Source organism: Syngnathus floridae, chromosome 4, assembly GCF_059516105.1.
Source record: "Syngnathus floridae isolate MCC-2025c chromosome 4, RoL_Sflo_1.0, whole genome shotgun sequence".
Taxonomy (NCBI): Eukaryota; Metazoa; Chordata; class Actinopteri; order Syngnathiformes; family Syngnathidae; genus Syngnathus; species Syngnathus floridae.
This window is the reverse complement of record NC_142416.1, coordinates 18,633,749-18,653,185: the sequence shown is the minus strand read 5'-3', so window position 1 is coordinate 18,653,185 and position 19,437 is coordinate 18,633,749. Positions and strand designations below refer to the sequence as shown.

The window sequence follows — 19,437 nt, the reverse complement described above, 5'->3', positions numbered from 1 at the left end:
CTCAGCGCCTTTGGCCAATTCGCACGGCGGTAACGAGGCCCTTAGTCGCACTCTGTTTTCGTTATGCTGCCCGCTTTGGCCGTATTGAAATGAGCAGCCTTGACTTTGACATCTTAGCGGCAAATCGCGCCGCCACCGACAGTACTGTTTTTGTATTTGTTAAAAGCCCAAAGGCGCCGCCTCGCACGGCCATGCGGCCGAGCATTCCCAGAGCCCCTTGAAAGATGTGAATAATGGCTTTCGCGCCGCGTATGCAAACAAGGGCCTTCGAATGTCGACACCTTGCTTATAAATACTTAATGACGCTTTGGTAACTGCCTCCAACTCCAAAACTGACATGCATAAACGCGCAGTACAGTAGATGCTAACAGGCTAGGCTAATGCTAGCAAAGTTGTTGGCGTTTTGGGCTAACGAATTGAGTGCGTGTCATGTACTTAGCAAATAATCTCATTCTACAGTCATGAATTTGCCCTCTGCTACCTTCGCGGTGCTTTCAATTCCCTCCGTGTGATCTGCGTTCGAAAGAAACGCGTGAGACGCTTTATTAAGTCACAGTAAAGCTTTATACATTTTAATTTGTTTAGAGTGCTCCTAAAAGCTGTTGAACACAGAGCCATGAGAGAGCTATCGTCTTCAGGCCTGAGTGCTTCCCCCCTACGGTATCCTAGTTTCCATTATTAAGCAGGGGGAAACCAAGAGAACTTTTCCACGCTGCTACGGCTAATTGCTCTGATTCAGGGGGAATCTGTTTATGGGCGCAGCTTTGATCAGAGTACGGATGCTTTAATAACCTTTAATTTTATTTGCAGCCCCCCCCCCCCCCATCACACCGAGTATGATTAAAAAACTTTTTCCCTTCTCTAATATAAACAGGAAGTCAGCTTTTGCCCGCTCTCGACCATGCCGTTTTGCAAAAAAAAAAAAAAAAAATGTTGGTAATGTTGAATGGCAGCGAGGTTTCATTGGGACTGCACGCTGCCTGCATGTTAATGAGACAACAAATTTCAGGCCTGCTTTGTGATTGGCCGATGCTTCCGTTGGTTCTCTCGGTCGGTGGTGGGTGTCACTCGGCAACGCGGCGAATGGGTAACTTTAAAATGTGACGATTTCAGAGTTGTAAAAATAGTGCTTCGATAAAATTTTATGTCTTCACTGATGTTTTGATTACAAAAATGATTTGGTCAGAATCACATGTTGATAAATTGCAAGTGGGCAACATGTCTCATTTTGTCTAAGCAAGGCAGGAGAAGCTCAAAACTTTTTTTTTTCCTTTAAATAGTCTCTAAAAGGTCTTTAAAAATATTGACAAAGTGAAACAAAAGTGATCAATCAATCAAATGCACCCAAGTGGACTTCAGTAATTGGCCAGTGTAAAACCAGGCTGCTCCCACATTTCCAGAGTTTTGCCGGTTTTAGCGCGAAACAAGTCATTGATGGCGTGAAAAAATATTGTGGCCAAAGCGCCGCTGCCTCCGCCCGCCCTTTGTTCTCACCCCCTGAGCCACACGGCGCTGAGCTGACGTGAGCCGCCGCGCCGAGCGCGCCCGCCGCACTTTCTCACGGGCTCACGTTGCACCGCTGTTTTCTTTAATTAACCCGGAGAGAAAACAGCTGACGGGGGTCCGCACTTAGCTCCCGTTCAGCCGCCACCCATGTGCACTCGTACATGCATTTTTAAACAGCCTCGCTGGATGAATAGAGATAACAATAGCCGCTTATTAATGATATTTTGACACTTATAAAAAAAAAAAAAAATCCTGTGGTTACTGGTGAAGATAGCAGGAAGTGGCCCTTTCTCTTTTCTCCGCACCTTGCCACCCTGCAGGAGTAGACACCTCCAGCCTCCGGCTCTCACGTCCTAATGAACGCCGAGGTGGGAGAGTCACAAAATGCCTCAAATTGAGATTCTCTTGAAGGCGAATCGGGATTGCTATGTCAGCGTGACGGCAACTTCAACGCCCCGTAAAGAATATTGTGACAAAATTCGTGAATGAGACGTGATTGTACGTACATGTCGTTTGCTTTCTCCGCCGCTTTTAGCTGGTCTCTGACGGCCTTGTAGTTCTTCTGTACTAACAAAAGACGCTCACGTCTTCTGTCGTGGGCTCTCCTCAGTTCTTCATTCTCCTCAGTCTGTAAGAAACACACATTTATTAAAAAAAAGCTAGATTATCTGACATATTTTCGACAACTCCCCTCTGGAATTATTTCAAAGGGACACTGAACCTTTCAATTGAGTCGGCCATTTTGTTTTTTATGGAATGTCGGCGGAAGTGTTGGACTTTGGCAGAGTTCTCGTACTCGAAACCGGCTGAGCGAGCGCACAGTAGGTTGCGTTGTTGACAGCTATTAAAACCCAGCGAGATCGGACTCCTGACTTCAAACCGGAGTAGTAAGAGAAGACAACATATGGATTTTTCTTGTCAGGAGAAGCCCCTCCCGCCTCCTCCCCATCGCTCTGACCTTAATGGCGAGGGCGAGCGAGAAAACACTTTGGGCGGACGTGGCGAACGAGGGGGCCGCGAGTGAAAAGGAGAGATCCGGCGAAAACCAAGAAATTACTAGGAGAAGAAAGCAAAAAGGGAACGTGAAAGGAGGGGTGAGCGAGGCGAGGGGGGCGCTCGGGGTGGGGGTGGCTCGGTTTCTGCTCCAGTGGCCAGGGCTTGGGAGAGTTGTCTTTCTGAAGGGAAGGAGCTTGTTTACCGCTGATATGACACGGCTGCCCTGCAGAGAGGGAAATGCGAGCCCTCGGCCCTGTTATTATTAACAAGGACAAAGAGAACAGAGAGAGCCCACACAAACAGGCGGCGGACGGCAAGTGAGCACAAACAGAGACTGCCAATGACAAGTATGGATTTTTCCCTAGCGTGGATTATTCACAGAGGACATCTGCAAGACTGCCCCTTCAAGCAGCCCGCAGACTCTGACAAACAAGGCTCTAATGAAAGGGTCCACGAGTGCTACTAACTGGCGGTGGAGCGACCGAGGGGGGAACAAGTGGCAGGGCATTAGCCACATCATGGATTCCCAGGCTGCTCTCCCATGGGCGGCCCGACTCGGTTATCAGGCCGCAGACCCTTGGCCGCGGCGGATCGATACGCAGCTCGTGTGGTGGACGTTCTCAAGCTGAAAAATAATTACACGGCAACAAGCCACTGTTTGCTTGAAAGCCAAGACAATGAAGAATGTTGTTTGTTTGCCAGTCGGCCGCCGTTAGTTGCTAAGGTCAACATGTCAGCGGCACAGCCAGGCGATCCCAATTTGAAAGGCATTCTGTCGGAAAGAGCCAGTTTAGAAGATGCGGCCGAGAGTGCAAGACGCTGGAGGCGAGGTCGCTTTACGGCAATTTGATGCGGGGCACATTGCTTAACGGGAGATCTAGGGCAGAGGTCTTCGATGGGCAGGCGGGGATACAAAAAGTCGACACACCCCTGTTGGAATGCCAAGTTGATGTGATACGGAAAAAAAACAATGAGAAAGACAAATCATTTCAAAATGTTTTCAAAGACAGGAAAAGCGCAATAGAATATCTGAAATTAATTTAATCAGGATGTGACAGGTGAATTTGGGACACGGCTGCAGCCCCATTAAAAAGACGTTAGGGTGTGCGTACTTATGCAAACAAATGATTTTTTTTTTTTTACATTCCCTCTAAAAAGATTAGTTTATTGGCCAATAAAGCTAATTCTGATAATTTCTCAAGTGGTTACTAATCAAAATGAAAAACAAAATAAATAATAATAAATACAAAATACATAATATTTAGGGACAAATTATTATTGCCGCTGTGCAATACACTGTTTTAAAGAAACCTAAATAAATGTAACTTTTAATTGATAACCTGTAATCCAGGCAAAAACTAACAAGACATTTATCCAATGCCCATATGCACTCAAAGCATGAATAAATGCCGTCAGTTCTAGTTTGTTTGAGTTGTCACCCCCCCCCCCCCTCCCCTCCCTGCTCTGCATTCCTTCACGAAACGCTCCTCAAGCGGCAGATACGTAAATGGCACCATTAACTAAGACAGTCATGCGTGTCGTCTGAATCGGTGCCGAGCATCATCGTCCGCCTTGCTGATATTAAGTCCGACACTTCAGATCTGACAAGAAAATGATGCCTAATACCTTGTCGGGATTGTGTTGGAAAGGGAGATGACCTCTGCTTAATCACTCGCTCGCCGCTCGGCCCAAAAGACGGAAAGGAGAGGTGAAGCGGAGGGCCGCTCCGGGGTGCGTCTTAGCGATTGAAATTACGCTTCGTCCATGTAAAATTTATCGTTGAGTGTTTTATTAAAAGTTAAAGTTCTATCAATCAATTAGGAGTGTCGCACTTTGATCTCCATTCTAAAAGTCTGAAAAACGAAAGAAAAATCTAATTCACTATTAATCCATTAATGATTTGTGATTTCACTTTTCCCTCGGCTCGAGCGTAGCGTGTACTTGGAAAACGCTTTTGCTCGAGAAGGTCACCCGGGAATCGCAATTGAACCTTTTGAGACGGCGACAAATAGCGAGATGCGGAGATTCGTACCTTGCGGCAGCTGATAGCTGTAATCAAACGAGCGGCAAGTGAGCCACCGGCCACATGCTCTTTATAAAACTTTACAAAAGTCAAAGTCAGCCACATTGGACCACATTTAGCATCCTCACTTATGCCCGATTTGAAAACTTTTGATGGTATCGACAAAATACAAGTGTATTTTTGTGTGTGTTTGTTTTTCCTTGACGAAAAAAATTGTCAGGCGTTCTGGCACTGTCCACAAAATGTCCATCTACATGAGGAACTTCACCTTTGACTGCAGCAGTTCTTCGAGGTCTTGAATTCTTTGTTGCGCTTCTCTTTTTCTTCCGTGATAAAGTTCGACGCCGCCCGCTGGGGACAGAGACCGGGATCGCCGTACAGCTGCGCCCTGAGAGACGAAAGATTAACATCTGTACTGGTAGCTACTAAGCAAATGCCAACAGAAAAAAAAAAGGTGAATAATCCCTGCTCCTTCCTCACACCTTGACATAAAAAAAAAAACAAAAAACAGGCATTGCTGACTTTGGTACACACAGATGCTCAGCCAAACAAAGTGGCTACCAGAGGAATAAAAGCATGCTGGGGCAGCAGGCAGAAAGTTCAGCTCGCGTGTGAAAGACCGGCAAAGGTTTCTCCCTGCGACTGGCTAATGAGTATGTTCATTTCCATTTACATTGTTTCTTTGACAATAATGATGTCCCATTAGGGAAGACTAAAGGGGCTATAGATTCCACAATGTGCTGGGCTTCATTACAAGAGGTGGGCAGGGAGGTCGCTCTAATTGCTCTACTAGGGGCCTCCAGGTTACACTTGATAGGACAACCGATTAGCGGGGAGCGGGGCGGGTAGGTGGGCTGGCTGGCTGCACTACGCTCGCCAGCCTCCCCCTCAACATGAAAATAAATAAATAAAGTGATATGGAGAAAGAAAGAAAAAAAAAAATCAGTGGGAACAATATGCTGGTGGAATATGAATAGGAGACGATGCGAGGCGCCCTGTGGAGCCCAGGAGGCCTGACCAGATGGTGGGGCGAAAAAAAAAAAAAAAAATGCAGGGCGCCTAAACGCGCAGCAGTCCTTGAGCTGGAGTGGGTGTGAAGAGCAAAGAGGAAGCACGTGAGATAAGATGGCAGATCATTAATTGCAGTTCTGATGGCCGCAGTTGCTCATCTCGCGTGTTCAAACGCACTCTGGAGGCACGTGTGTGTGTGTGTGGGACGCGACGGCTGCGGCCGACTCCGGTGACCCGGCCCGCTTCGTTCCGCCGCCGCGGTCTGCTCGGATGCCGACCGCGCGTGCTTTAACTCGGCCTTAATGGCTGCGCGCAACTAATTAGCGGCTCGATTTGCATATTCGCGATGCGAGGCGTGCCAATTGGCCCGACCTCGCGTGGATGTCGCGGGGCGAAAGCGAACGGCCGGAAGGGGAATCCGAGATCAAGCAGAAAAGGCCAAAGATGAAGTTGAAATTTGTTCTCAATGTGTGTGGTGGGGGTACTTAACGTCAGTTTTCAGAATGTTAAAAACTTTACGGTATCATAAGCTGCCATCTACCAAAGATACACTAAAATAAAGTGTGGTTTTCCGATGACGGCATTTTCTGACTCGCCCAGATATTTTTGTCATCGTGGAAAAAAGATTTCGGAAAACGCAAAGACGCCGCCGCGGTCTGCATCGGTTGCGCGGCTTGTTCGGCGGCCATGACCCGCATCGGACCCGCTAATGTCTCCAGAAGCGTAACGTGCACGGTGGAAGCTGTGCGTTGTCAATACAGTCTCTCTTTTCTGAGCGGATATAAAAAAAAAAAAAAAAAGTGTCTGAAACATTTCATAGACATCTTCTCGCCTTTCCTCCGCATGGAGCGAGAGAGGTCACGGCTATCAATGGGCTGTCTTATTTAGGAGTTGGGCGGTGTGGCTCGTGCGAATCTGGAGCACTCAAAGCACGACTTTGTTCAAGTTCCACGGCATCTGAACATTTTTAAAGAAAACTCTTGATCAACACCTCGAACCTTTGCATTTGTCACTTTTTTCTCCTCATAGGAAACAATTGAAAACCATTTAATCCGCTCCTGGGTGAAATTAAACCATACACGCAAATTCCTTTTCTGTCTGTAAAAACAACAAGGCGGATGTAGCGTCCAATAAAGCACATCCACGTCGATAATCATAAATTAGAAACGATAAGGGCCGCACGCTGGTGGACTTCTATAGATTAGTATCACGTCCGTTTAAAAAATACATCGTCATCATTTGATCGCAGCCTCGGTTCCGTTAAAGCAGACGGGATATGAATCGGCGACTTAATGATGATGAGGCGTAAACAACAATATCGCGCCAGCCTGTCCTGAGGCAAACCGGGAAAGCTCGTTGAACGGCATCAATACGATTAAAGTATTAATAATTGCATTCCGTGTATAAAGGAGAAGAAGAGGCCCTCCCGCTGAAGCCTTAATGAGGACAGTGGTAGAAATCAAACTTCTCCTCGGCCCAGCGTTGGTCGTGCGAGTGAGGCCATCTCCAAACCTGCCAAACTCAAAGAGAATGCCCGGAAGATCAAAAAGCTCGTCTCCGTGTTCATAATGTCCCGCTCAAGCGGTAAATCAGCCGGTGCCTGGGCCCAAGGCATGCGTGAAACCGGCAGCGCACGCCGGGCCTGATCACAGTGTGTGTGGAAAAGTGTTTTCGGGACAAAACGGGAAGGAAGGCTCTAATGAATCACATGGCTGGCAACGCACCGTTGCCTCCGTGTCACTTCTGCGGCTTTGATCTGACGCCGGCGGCGTAATTTTCGGGGAAGTGCGGCCGCGTAAGCTCCCCCCCCGCACACGCGCCCGTCAAAGAGAAACTTGTGTCGACCCACCTGCCGCCTCCCGACAGGAGAGACTTCATCCTCTGAGTGGTGAAGCTTCGGGGACGCGGCGGCGACCGTCAGCTCGGACGCGGGAGCCTGCAAGTCAAAAAAACAGATTGGCATCAACTTAAAAGCAGAAAAGCTATTTTAAAAAGGTGAGACTTCTAGACGCTTCTGTCTGGCTCCAAAACTTGACATTTGCCGACATCTTTACACCTACGGCGTAAAGTAGGAGGGGGAGGGGGGGAGGACAGTCACACCTGCTGCTGTCGACACTTAACTCATCAAATCCAACGAAGAGAGGCCTTAGCAACGGCGTCTTAAACAGAAAAGCACGTCATCACCTTTTTGCTCCCTCTCCGACGAGGTTGTGATTGCATTATCGGAAATTTGGCATCTGGGCGCGACCCCATTAACTGCTGCAGTAATCAACTTTAAGCAAACCGGGAGGCGAGGTGGATGATAAATTATTAGCTGGGAAGAGTTTGTTCATGTTTTATTAAATTGCCCTGCCAAAGGGGAGGGGGGGGGGGGGGGCTTGGCCAAATTATCTGGGGTCTCATTTAATGGACGCTGGCCATACTGGCGAATCTGCTACAATTATTTATCACTTTCACACAGTCAAGAGGACAGACAGACTTTTTTTTTTGCAACAGCAGCAGTGGCTACTGAGCAATTTGGATGGTTGTGGTTTTTTTTTTTGTGTGTGCAATACATACTGACTGCCACTAGGGGCGGTTTCTATCCACAAACACGCTTTTTGTGTCTTTAAAAATGAGCAGTTTGACTCTGTTAGTTCATTGTTAGCGTCAAAGATTAAAAAACCGGACAAGAACATCCAGTTTTGAGGACACCAAAATTGAAGCGGAAGTCATTAATTTTGGCTCGAACGTAGCATTTTTGGCAAATTCCAAGTCTCGGTGAACTCTACTTGTGCCTCGAACAGATTTTCAGATCTAATTTCCTGGCATCGTACAACGTACCAAAGAAACAGTCAGTGGAATCCATTCTAAAAATACATAGCGCTCCCCGTATTGATTTTCGAGTTGAAGACAAAGACATTTTAGATGTAAAGAGAAGCTCGCTCATAATGATGTCATGAGTTTAAAAACAACAGATTTGGAGTGAGCGTGAAGGAGAAAAGAGCAAGCAGGTGCAGTGAGAACAAGACAGCAAACAGATAAGTGGGAGGCTGGGGGGAGTAAATAAGAGGGAAGAAAAAAAAGAAAAAAGCCTGTCTCGGTAATTACCGAACACGATTAGGTTCTTGGGGGAACTTGTCTGGCACTGGTGGGCCTCGCTGGCGAGGCCGGACCATATGGAGGGATGCTTGCGATGGCTCTCCCTGAAGCCCGTGACCCGTCTGTTGCCGAGCTCTTGAGCTGAATGCGCAATGAGACTTGCCGGGCCTAATGTGCGACACGTGCGCCGTTTATGCCGTAAAATAAATCTGATCAATGTTGATTACTACGGCGGCAGCGATTTGGGGAGGGGCACGGCCTGCATAAAAAAAATAATGGCAATTTTCCATTATCTTTTTTCATATGGTTCACAGAGGTACTGAATGAACCAAAAATAAATATTTAAAAAACAATAAACGACAAAAATCTGTGAGAAAAAAATGAATTAAATTGAGAAAATAAATGAGAAAAAAAATCATTAAATTAGGAGGTTGCGAACTCATGAGTCTGGTGTACAACTGCTAAAAGTAAAAACAATCAGCAAACATCAATCAGTGGCGCCCTAAAATGACAAAACAAAAAACTTTTTTGCAATTGAGGTAAAAGTCCGATTTCTTTCTTTTTTTTTTTTTAATAAGCCGCCATGCTGCGCATGTAACCGTTCGGAGGGATAAAAAAGGTCGGCGGGTATGGCTGCTTTAGAAGCAGGGGGCTGCGAGCTAAAGGCCCCCCACCAGGCCAAGAGGTGCACTTGGTATGCAAGAGGGTGCTTCTTCAAAGAACCACTGTGTGCATATATGTATGAGTGTGTGCAATAACTGCTGTGGTGAGGGACTTTGGAGAAGGACAGTGAGCGGTGAGGAGAAGGTAAGCCGTGTGTATATTTGCGTGTGTACACATCGCCCTGAGTCCTCCCACGCAGTCTGCTTGACCCCAGCGCGTATGCGCTTAAGCGAGCGCCATGTAGCCGAGGCGGCACATGGCTGCGCTTCCTTAATGAGGTGGGCTGCGCGGACGGGCCGGGCTTCTCATCTAATGAGAGCAGTTGAGCTGGTAAAAGCGCACCGCCGGAGTCCATGTCATTAGCCCGGCCCGCCGACGTGGCTCGGCTCCAGAAGGCGCACCGCGACCCGCGTTGACAACGCTATTTATTTTTCATAAACACAGCCTAGAAGAAGCTTTTTTTTTCTTTTTATGTAAGTAAGAAACACAAGGATGCAGATGAGGAGAATATATGGTGGGTAAATAGCGAAGTGGATTACTTTTAAATTAAACATGCTGCTAGAGAGGCTAAAAGAGTGGAGCAGATGGTCATCGCCACTTAGCACGGCACCTAAATGTTCAGTACGAAAAACACCAAAACGCTGGAGTCTTTAAAAAAATAAAAAAGTCAAAGCGCAGGACGAGCAGCAAATAACTTTTCTTTATACCTTCGCTCTTTTGCTCGATGGGCGAGCATCCAGTAGTTGAATGAGTGCCCACAGGATGAGCACATTATCACTCATGGACTCTGCTGAAGCTTCCAGAAAGCCCGAGGTCTGCTACGGATTAGACTCTAATGGTGCCCTTTAATCACAACACAACACTGACTGACAGCCAGACAAAAAAAAAAAAACCTACAAGAGTAAACTTGATGCTATGTTGTCGACTGGATCGTCGAAAAGTTATAGTGGAAGCTCCAAAGAGAAGTTAATCAGTTTAAAGTGAAATTAAAATAAAATCGAACTATCCACCCTTTTGAAGAAGCTACGTTGAAAGAAATCCTAAGTTTGATTCATTAGATCGTTGTGCTAAATTCAATTTGTAATTAGACGGTTACCATGACAACGTGCGTGGCATTACACCCCCCCCCCCCCCGCAAAAAAAGCAAAACACAATGATGGAGGTAAAGTTAAAGTCTTATGAGACTTTTTTTTTTCTCCGGAAAATTCTGGTTGAACTTCAGTGTTAAACTTGTGAATGTTGCGTTGTGGAGATGTGTAGTTTGCTACTGGCCGGGGACCGCCGTGGTTCCTCAGTGAGCACAAAAACAGATGTTCATCACGCGCTACCTTTACCTCGGCATAAACTTAAGTGAGCACGGACACGGAACTCGCAATGGGTCTTATTCTCCTCTCGTATTCCCCAAAGCTATGCGGCCTGATAATAACAATAATAGAAGAAAGAAAAAAAAAAATCCCAACACCGCGGGATGAGCGGAGTGTTCAAAGCTGCCACTCTGGCCTGTTTTCAAATGAGCGCCGCGTCTCCTCCGCCTCGTGCTCCTGTTGCGATCAGCACTTTGATCACCTTGGACGGGGAACTTCCAACCAAAAACATTTAAATTTAAAATCACATCTGCCCCGACAACCCGAGCATTAGAATTTAACAGGTGTTCCGGAGGAACTTGTTACGGAATTTGTGATTACGTGCCCAAATACACACGCGCTTTTAATTCAGTGCCTTTTTTTTTCTTTTTTTTTCTCTCTCGCACAACCTGTCAGTGAAATTGCAGAGTGGGAACCAGAACGCCCTCTCGACTGAGCGCTCCCGCTTTGGGACGGCGGATCTGTTTACCTGCTCGCTTGATGTCAGTAGGTGTGAAAGTTGAAGAACACAAAAGATGCGATCTCCAAGCTGCTAGCGAGCGTTCAACTTTCGACACGTGCTACACGCAAACAGCGCCTCTTCTAAATATCGTATTAATTACCGGCAGGAAGACGCCGCCGCTGTAATTAATTAACGGCTAAACGATCCATTTATACATACGGGCGGCTGGTTAAATTACCGGGGTTAAGTGGTGCGGGGCGATGGCGTCTCGCTTAACGTTTGGATCTGATATCTGCGACAGTCTGCCGGTTATTACCGAGCGGTCCGATTGACCGAGCGCAAAAACTCATCAGCTGCCGTGAAGATGTTATCTGACAAAGTCTGGTCCTGCGGCGTGATGTGGTCAAATGAATAAATAATCGCATATCTTCTCACCTCATTAGCTGCCACTTAATTTGACTGCGGTTTTCATCTAGCTTCGAGGCGCTCTCCAACTCGAGGGTGACAGTTCAAAGATGGCCGCATTGCAAACTCAAACACACAGACTGCTCACGGCTATGTGACTACTGTGACCTCAAAGGACCTCCAAGGCAGACTGGCCTACCGTCACTAAAACAGTTTTTCCTCACCTTCAAGTTAGTTTGTCTGTTGCTTGAGATGGAAATTTCTGCCCGCTGAGTTTGTCGCTGCTGTTGTTGTTGTTGCAGCTGGGCCTGCAGTTGCAAGATGTGCTGCTCCTTGTGGGCCAGCTGGCTGCTCAGCTCCTGGTGACTCTGCCGCAGCTTGGCCTCACTTGACATGAGGGTCTGGTAGCATTGGCTCAACTCGCTGTAGAGCTGTCAAATGATATATGGGGGCATGACTAGGCAGCATAAAAAAACTGGTCCCAGCGGGTACTTCTTAAGCCCAAGGACAACTTCGATGCGTGTGTACCTTCTGACACGAATTGGTGTCAGCAGTATGCGCTTCTTCCTGGTTCCTCATCACCTTCTGCGTGTCCACGTTGAGTCCCTCCATTTGCTTGATCAGCTGGCTTTGGGCCGCCGCGTGCTCTGTGCTCCGTTTGTACAACATCTGCACTTCGCTGAACTCACACCTGGCAAGGCAGACAAAGCGCGTCGCGCAAATTAATTTCGCCACGACCGATAAAGAACGCTTAATACCAATCAATTCCCAGAGTTGCTGCGGAATTACACGCGTAAAGTGCTCCTCGAACGCGCGAAGCCATCTTTAATCACCGAGCTAAAACCTTGAGAGGCCTTGGCGAGCTCCGAATGTGACTGACGCATGAGAGCGCGGCGGCCATTAAAACAGAAAAGTAGTTAAGAAGAAGAAGAAAAAAAAAAAGGATGAGATTACCACTAAGGCTCCTAACGGTTCCCAGAGTTTTTATCATATCGACTACAGCTTAGCCAAAGCCTGCCCAGTTTCCCTTTTCTGCCTCCTTAAAAGCGCATCCACTATTCGGGGCTTACGGGGTGGCTTTAGGTGAGCCGCGTTTGGAAATATCAGTGTCACCCCCGAGCCTCTGCGTTGAAAGCTGGGGGTACTTAGCGCGATCGGCATGCACACTCAGCACTAAACGTAAACTCGTTGAAAGCAGATGAGGTGTGCGGTGGCACGTGTAGCGAGCGCACTCGAGTTTACGGAGCTGATGGTCTTTTGTTGCCACTTCCTGTTCTTTGGTGGAGAGGCGAGCTGCCAGGGCGCTGTTGTGGCTCTGCGTGGTGGATACCTCCTGCCGGGCGATGCGTACTTCTTCCTCAAGATCCTGGAAGGGTAATTTTGGAGAAAGTCATTAATGATTTGTAACTAGTCAAATGAACACATTCACAAGAAATATAACCTTATTCTAAAGAAGAAAAATGAATAAATAAATAAAATATTTCCCCTTACTTTTTTGTAATTTCACATTTCTTAGTGTCTGCCGCTTTCCTTTTTATTTTAACGAATCATAAATAAAATCGACTATTTTTAGTCATCAATCACCCTCAAAAACCATCCTCCAGGTAAAATCAATTTTTTTCCACATATATAGTGGAAGCTATTCTTCCATGAATGCTTTCAAAGTGTGCTTTTGCTGCAGCATTTTTTTTTCTTCCCTTTCTTTCCTGAGGTTCGTTTGAGAGGAGAAGGAGCGAGGGATCAGCGATGTCAAGGTGTGCAGAAGAAATGGAAACGCCGCAGAGGACAAGGACCATCGCGTGCGTGTGCTCCAAACCTTGACTCTGGCCTGAGCAGCCTCCCTCTGGTCACGCTGGTGCTGGGCCCGCCTCTCCTTCTCCTCCAGGTCAGCTTGCAGGGCGACGCAGCGGGACGCTAATCCCCCTTTCTCCTCCTCGAGTGCACGCGCCGCCCGCTGCGCCTCCTCCTCTTTCCTCCCACACTCCGTCTTCAATTCCTGGATGAGGATGAGGGAGGCGCGCGTGTCAGGGGACGGGGTCGAGAGGGCCAAATCAACAATAACATGAGAAAAACAAAAAAGTTATGATGGAGGAGCTTTTGCCTTCCCCTCGCGTTTCAGATTGTTTGCTACTGGCACAAGTCAAAAAAAATAAAGTTCCGAATGTGCCATCTACAGTATATGTGTGATTTATTTCAACAACGGAAAAATTGAAATGGCATTTTTACAATTAATTGAAAAATACAGCGATGTTTTGATAGCCATGTTTATGAAGTAAATTAGAGATGTCACAATGGATTCATGCACAGCTAATTTTCAAATCGAGCCACAATTTTGCCACTGTTTACCTTTAAAATATTTCAAAAAGGTGTTTTTCCCCCAAAATACATTTAGGGTCACATAAACCCATCTTTGATTCAAGTTTGCTGTCTCGAGTTTCCCCTTGTTTTTTTAAATAACAGTAGGGGCTCTACCGATCCATGAATATGTAATGCTTGGCGGGGCTTTGATATTTTGTTTTCCCCCTAATTTAAAGCGGGAGATGCCCGCGTGAGCCGCTGATTGGCCGAGGTCACCTGCACCGAGGGGCTGGCGCTCGCCGGCCGCACGCCGACAAAAGGGCCGCCGTGTCGGCTTTAATGAGAACGGCGCCGGGCGCGAGGCCCGTTCGACTGGCCTTTTGATGCGGTCCCCCTGCCATCTCTCGCCGTGAGACGGCAGCAAAACAGCGAGAGGACTGTTCCTCTATCAATTAATCATAGCCGGGTCCCACGCAGTCATAATTATGGGGGCGTCCGCGGCGAAAGACGCTCACTCTCCTCCCCATTGATGCGGTCATTAAGTATTTATCTGCAAGTTAACAACCGGCTTTTCTTTTTCCGGTCCTTACCAGCTGTTAAGTATTCTCTGCGGCAGGACAAATCGGGGCAAAAAAAGCCACAAAGCTCGTCATTGCTTCCAAGAGGAATCCGAGCTACATTTGTCGAACCCACCTGCAGTTGCGTGCTCTTGTCGAGCAGCTGTTGACTCACGGCGTCCAGCTCGCTCTTCATTAAAGCCACCTCGTCGGCCATCGATGGGCATCGCTTGTTCACCTCTTGCTGCTTTTTGGACACTTGCTGCGGATAGAAAGCGGGGAAAAAGAGAAACTAAAAAAAAACTCTTTGCCGAGGCGAAATCAAAGACTTACAACAGTCTCGGATTGGGCTCGACTTGAACGTCACGTAACCAAACTCAGAATGCAGTTGAGCCGTGATTGGGCGAGCAATTCTGATGTCATTTTTAGTCGGCGACAGGTGGCAAAATGGCCGCCCCCCCCACCGAGATCAATAAAAACGCTAAAATCAGATTTTGCTGCTTCATTCTGTCAGCTTTTTCGGCCCTCCCGGCCTCGCTACGTAAGCGGCCGCGATTTGGAATTGTGTTATAATCCGCTACCTTCTGCGAGCGTGCACTCGTCTCAAATAACACGCTGCTCTGGGATGCAATTAACTGCCACGATGTGGGAAATGGCTCTGATCCGTTCGGATTGTGGATTTAGGCGGGCCTCGCCACTTCCGGATTGCTGTGCTAAGAGCGCGGAGGCGGAGGGGGGGCTTTCATCGAGATTTAGACGTGGGAGCGTCAGATAAATTCAAACGTTGATAATGAGGTCGGCGTGAACAATTTGAGCCTCGGTCGTGCTCAATTTGTAAGAGGGGAGGGGGAACGACGCTTTTTAAGGTCGAGGACAGAAAGCTTAGCACGTGCATTTCCGATATGGTTAACAATGAAAATTTATAACAGTTTAGAAAAAGTAGCGGGAGCAACAACATGGAATGAGATTTTTTCCCGACAAAAATTCCCGACACATTACCTGCTTCAGATCCTGTATCTGCAAGTCTTTGGCCTGAAGGATCTCTAGCACCTTCCTGTCCTTCATCTCACCTTTGTGCTTCTCCCTAAAAGACGGAATGGTGGAAGATTTACAAACCTTCAGATCAAAGTCACTTCTTAAAAGAGACTATGATGGAGAAATGCATGGAAAGGGCAAAGAAATAGCAGACTGGGAGGAATTCCCAAGTCACCAAGCTCCCGGGAACATTGTTGAATGATATCGTCAGAGTCTCCCACACAGTTTTCAACCTAAGAACCCTTTTAAACACTGCGGAAGGAACTTATTTGTTCTAAAAGAGTTTAAATTCACCCAACAGACCTCAAACTAAGGCCCATAGGCCCGACCAGGCCCATCACAACACTTTGTGTGGCCCGCCGAAGCAAATCTTGACTTCCACGATTCTTGCTGCAATGCCACAAAATTGAAATCACAGATAAAAAAAAAAAAAAGAAGAAAATTCGAAAGATTTACAGGAAACACCGCAGTGAACTTTCCTTTCAGCCCCCCTTGGCACATCTTTAATCGTGTGAACTTCTAGGGAGACAAAAACAGAGCAGCAATTGGGGACCGGTTTGTTTCAACTGCTGGAGGCCACCTCCCCCCCTCCGTCTCCCCCCTCATCGCTCACTCCCGCTACACCTCCCATCTTCAAGGCCTTTCCTCCAGTCTCTTTGCCTCTTCTGATCAGCTTTCTCCCCTGATAGATGCTGAAATAAGTATCTGGCGGGTTCCCTTGGGGTAAGCGATGGAACGCGAGCTGCCCTAGCTACATCTCCTGGTGCGTCGAGGCTCACCGCGTAAAGCAACCAATCGCTCCTCCAAAAAAAAAAAAAAAATCCACAAGAGGGGAAAGGAGGGGGTTTGAACGGAGGCTCCCGGTGGGGACCCGCGCTTGACTGGAGTCGACACAATTACCATGTCAATATCCTCCTGCGCATCAGGTGATATAGTACACACGCTGCGATGTTCCCCCGGCGGTCTCGGCGGACCAGCACACTTTGATGGGTTTCCTGCGGGGGCTGAGAACTAACTGAAGAAGCTGAGACGAAACACCGGGACGCACCTGTAGCAACTCTCTCGACGCGCTTACTATACGCGGTGTCTATTTTTTTTAACTCTCCTGTTTGGAATCTGTTAACAACGCTCAGAGTCTTGATATTGTAGCTTCAGTGCATCCATCTTTATTTATTGAAGCTATTTTCAAACCAGGTGTGTGACTCATTCGAGATTTGTCATCGACTATTTTATGATAACGTGGCTAGAAACGGCAAAAAATAATCACGTATATGACTAAAAAGCCGGATATTCCCATCCTTGGATCTTTCTGTCCAGGAACAAGCCAGAAGCCGCCGATATTAGATTAAATTTATCCACACGGGCACTGTCAGAAAAACGGTACATATTTTATCTTTGCTGAACGTTCCCATGCCAGTGATCTTGACGTAGCTTAGCCACTCGGTGAAAAAAGGTCATAGTCAATCTGAATTTATCCGTTAAAGACGCCCGTTGGCAGGGGTCTTTGGACGGTCCACGACGGGAGCCGAGTAAGCGTGTTTTCATTAAAAAGGTTTCCGTGGCTGAACGGCGATGCTGAGGATAACAAGGCTTAAATGGGCATCTGCGGAAAATTCCGTCCTAACCCCGCTAGAACGGCCAAGGTGCCTTACGTCCGCCGAGCGACTTTCACGCTTATCTCGCCGCACTGGAGAGAAAAAAAAAATGAATGGACTCACCGCTCAACTATCAGACTCACAGCCTGGGTCAAGTCGGGATGCTCCACTTGAAGTCGTTTCCACAGGGACCACACAAAGTCTTTATCGGCCTGAGAAAACAAAGTTATTGTCACAAAATGGCCTTATCGAGCAGCGACATCACGACAATATTTGATCAAAACCCAACGAGTGCTTGTTTTTTTTTTTAAATTTGAACCCTTATTAACATTCAGCAATTTTTTCCTTTAACTTCCCTCCAGTAAGGACAGCAGCAAAACATGTCAGTTTTCTCTCCCCTCAAAAACAAAAATGAAGAGGAATCGCTGATGACATTAGCATACCAGGGAAAAGAGAAGCCCATCAATAATTTAGGCCGTCTTGTACAAAATAATTTTTGATGGGCCCGAGTCGGCTCTGAACGCCAGCGCCTGGGATGTGACCTTCGACTCAAGGGGAGCAAGCATTGACACTTGTCACCATGCACTATTTATGATCGGCGAGGGGGGCTGGCATCCATGTTGATACGGACTTTCTTCATTAATCAAGCGCTCCACATCTGTTTTTAAGCAGCCCCAAAGAAACTCAAAACCGATGACAGACCGAGTCATCTTCAAGTCGACCAACCCGGGCCGGCCTCTGCCTGCCTGCCTGCCGCATTACCAATTCAAATTGTCTCTGGAGTTTTTTAAAGCTACATTTGGTTTAATGAGGGACATCTACGGCGAGAAAAAAACCCCACACATTTCTGACATTAAAAGACAGAATTACACCAAATCGACTTGATATAAAATTATCTGATAAATTATGTTCACATCATCACAAGATAAAAGTCATCCCTCCCACTGGAATCCGCCGGTCTCCAATTAGTACATGAATTTTAGCCCCCCATCTCAAAAGTGTCTCATCAATTATTTAGTCAAATGGCAGAGCGGACCTTGATGAGACCATGAGAGGAACATATCAAGTGGAAGGAGTGTCAAGCTAAGCTATCCACGCGTAGCTACGGCCGTGGAAGAGCTGCTGGAGATTCTGCAATGCGGCTCGAGTCGAATAAACATGCAGGACCCTTTAGCCGCCATTAGCCGTGTTTGGTCAAGAACCTCATCAGCGCGCGCTTAAACATGTGTCGGATGTGCGTTTGATGGCCCGATGAATTATTCAGTTTTCATGTTAAGACAGCGAAACACCACGGGCCAAACATAGCCACTGGAATCCAGCCACACATGATAATTAAATTAGCATCAGTCTAGCAGGAGCACTTGCTGGCTGACAGATGGGCGCCTTTGTAGTTAATGGCTGTCCCTGAGTACATCTTGCCAGAGACTTAAGACATCACTGATATTCAAATGGCAATATTTAAATGGTACACTACAGGAATAAAGCCCCCCCACCCCCCCTTCCCTAATTAGACGGTCCGGAGCTCTGATGTCATATTCCGTGAATGAGACCACCGAGGATGTTGCGCCTTTCAGGCAGTTTAGTGGCAGTAAGAAAATCAGAGGGAAGCGATCGGCTTGTTGACTGGAAACGTTACGCACTTCTAATTGAATTAGGTCATAAAATAAAATGTTTTTAAAAAAATAGCCTGGAACTAATAATTATTTCAGTAAGCAATGAAAGGGTTGATCTGATTTTTAAAGATAAGTTTCAAAATTATGATGATCAATTACGTTGATAATTATTTGCCGATAATTGATTGTTGTATCTAAAGTATCATGTAGTCAACGACGACGGATTTGTAGTATATTATTTACTATATTCAATTTTTTTTCAATTAATCTGAAACTATGAATCTCTACCCTTGAGCAAGGCTTGCCCCCCCACGCTTCTTTCACTGACATCTATGGATGCACATGAGATTTGGTCAATACAAAATTATACTGTACACAGAAATAAATTAAATAAAAATTAATCTCTTAATGCAAAATAGGAAAACTTGCATTTCGGCTCCAAATGATCAACTGACTTTCTAATGATGCAAACATCAATTCCTTTGCAATGAAGAAGCAAATTGTGTCACGTTCATTTTGCAAGGAGATGGCTCATTAATGTGACCATCAATAAAGTGAGTCAATGTTGCAGGAAATGAGCTGACAACCTGTCGCATGACAATCTTGTGACTTATTCAAAGCATTCCAACAGTTCCCATGTTGTTAGGCACCACCTGGTGGCGAGTGTGCATTGGAAACATCTCTCCATCACAAACTGAGGAGGAGAGCCTGCTCAGTGATGCTCAGTGAGCAGTTTAGGTGTACATAGTTAGATTTACATGCACAAGAATGGCTTCAGTGCAAATAATAGTTACAGATTTCAAAGAAAGTATGACTACGTCACTGGACTTAAGTAGATATTTATGTTC

At 46.7% G+C, this 19,437-nt stretch overlaps 1 protein-coding gene across 12 annotated transcripts in view; it reads right to left on the bottom strand.

Annotated features, from left to right (window-relative positions):
• cntln (centlein, centrosomal protein) overlaps nucleotides 1–19,437 on the bottom strand; it is a 224,174-nt gene that overhangs the window by 37,606 nt on the left and 167,131 nt on the right. For all 12 annotated transcript variants that reach the window (XR_015858264.1, XR_015858262.1, XR_015858258.1 and 9 more), the window contains 10 exons: nucleotides 17,100–17,188; nucleotides 15,346–15,430; nucleotides 14,483–14,608; nucleotides 13,308–13,487; nucleotides 12,724–12,857; nucleotides 12,020–12,182; nucleotides 11,716–11,922; nucleotides 7,386–7,472; nucleotides 4,794–4,913; nucleotides 2,013–2,134 (listed from right to left, as the gene is read on the bottom strand). Coding sequence is in view for 6 of the 12 variants with exons in the window: in XM_088374815.1 (XP_088230941.1) it covers nucleotides 2,013–2,134; nucleotides 4,794–4,913; nucleotides 7,386–7,472; nucleotides 11,716–11,922; nucleotides 12,020–12,182; nucleotides 12,724–12,857; nucleotides 13,308–13,487; nucleotides 14,483–14,608; nucleotides 15,346–15,430; nucleotides 17,100–17,188 (1,313 nt within the window). In the remaining 6 variants the exon portion in view is untranslated. The remainder of the gene's footprint in view (nucleotides 1–2,012; nucleotides 2,135–4,793; nucleotides 4,914–7,385; nucleotides 7,473–11,715; nucleotides 11,923–12,019; nucleotides 12,183–12,723; nucleotides 12,858–13,307; nucleotides 13,488–14,482; nucleotides 14,609–15,345; nucleotides 15,431–17,099; nucleotides 17,189–19,437) is intronic.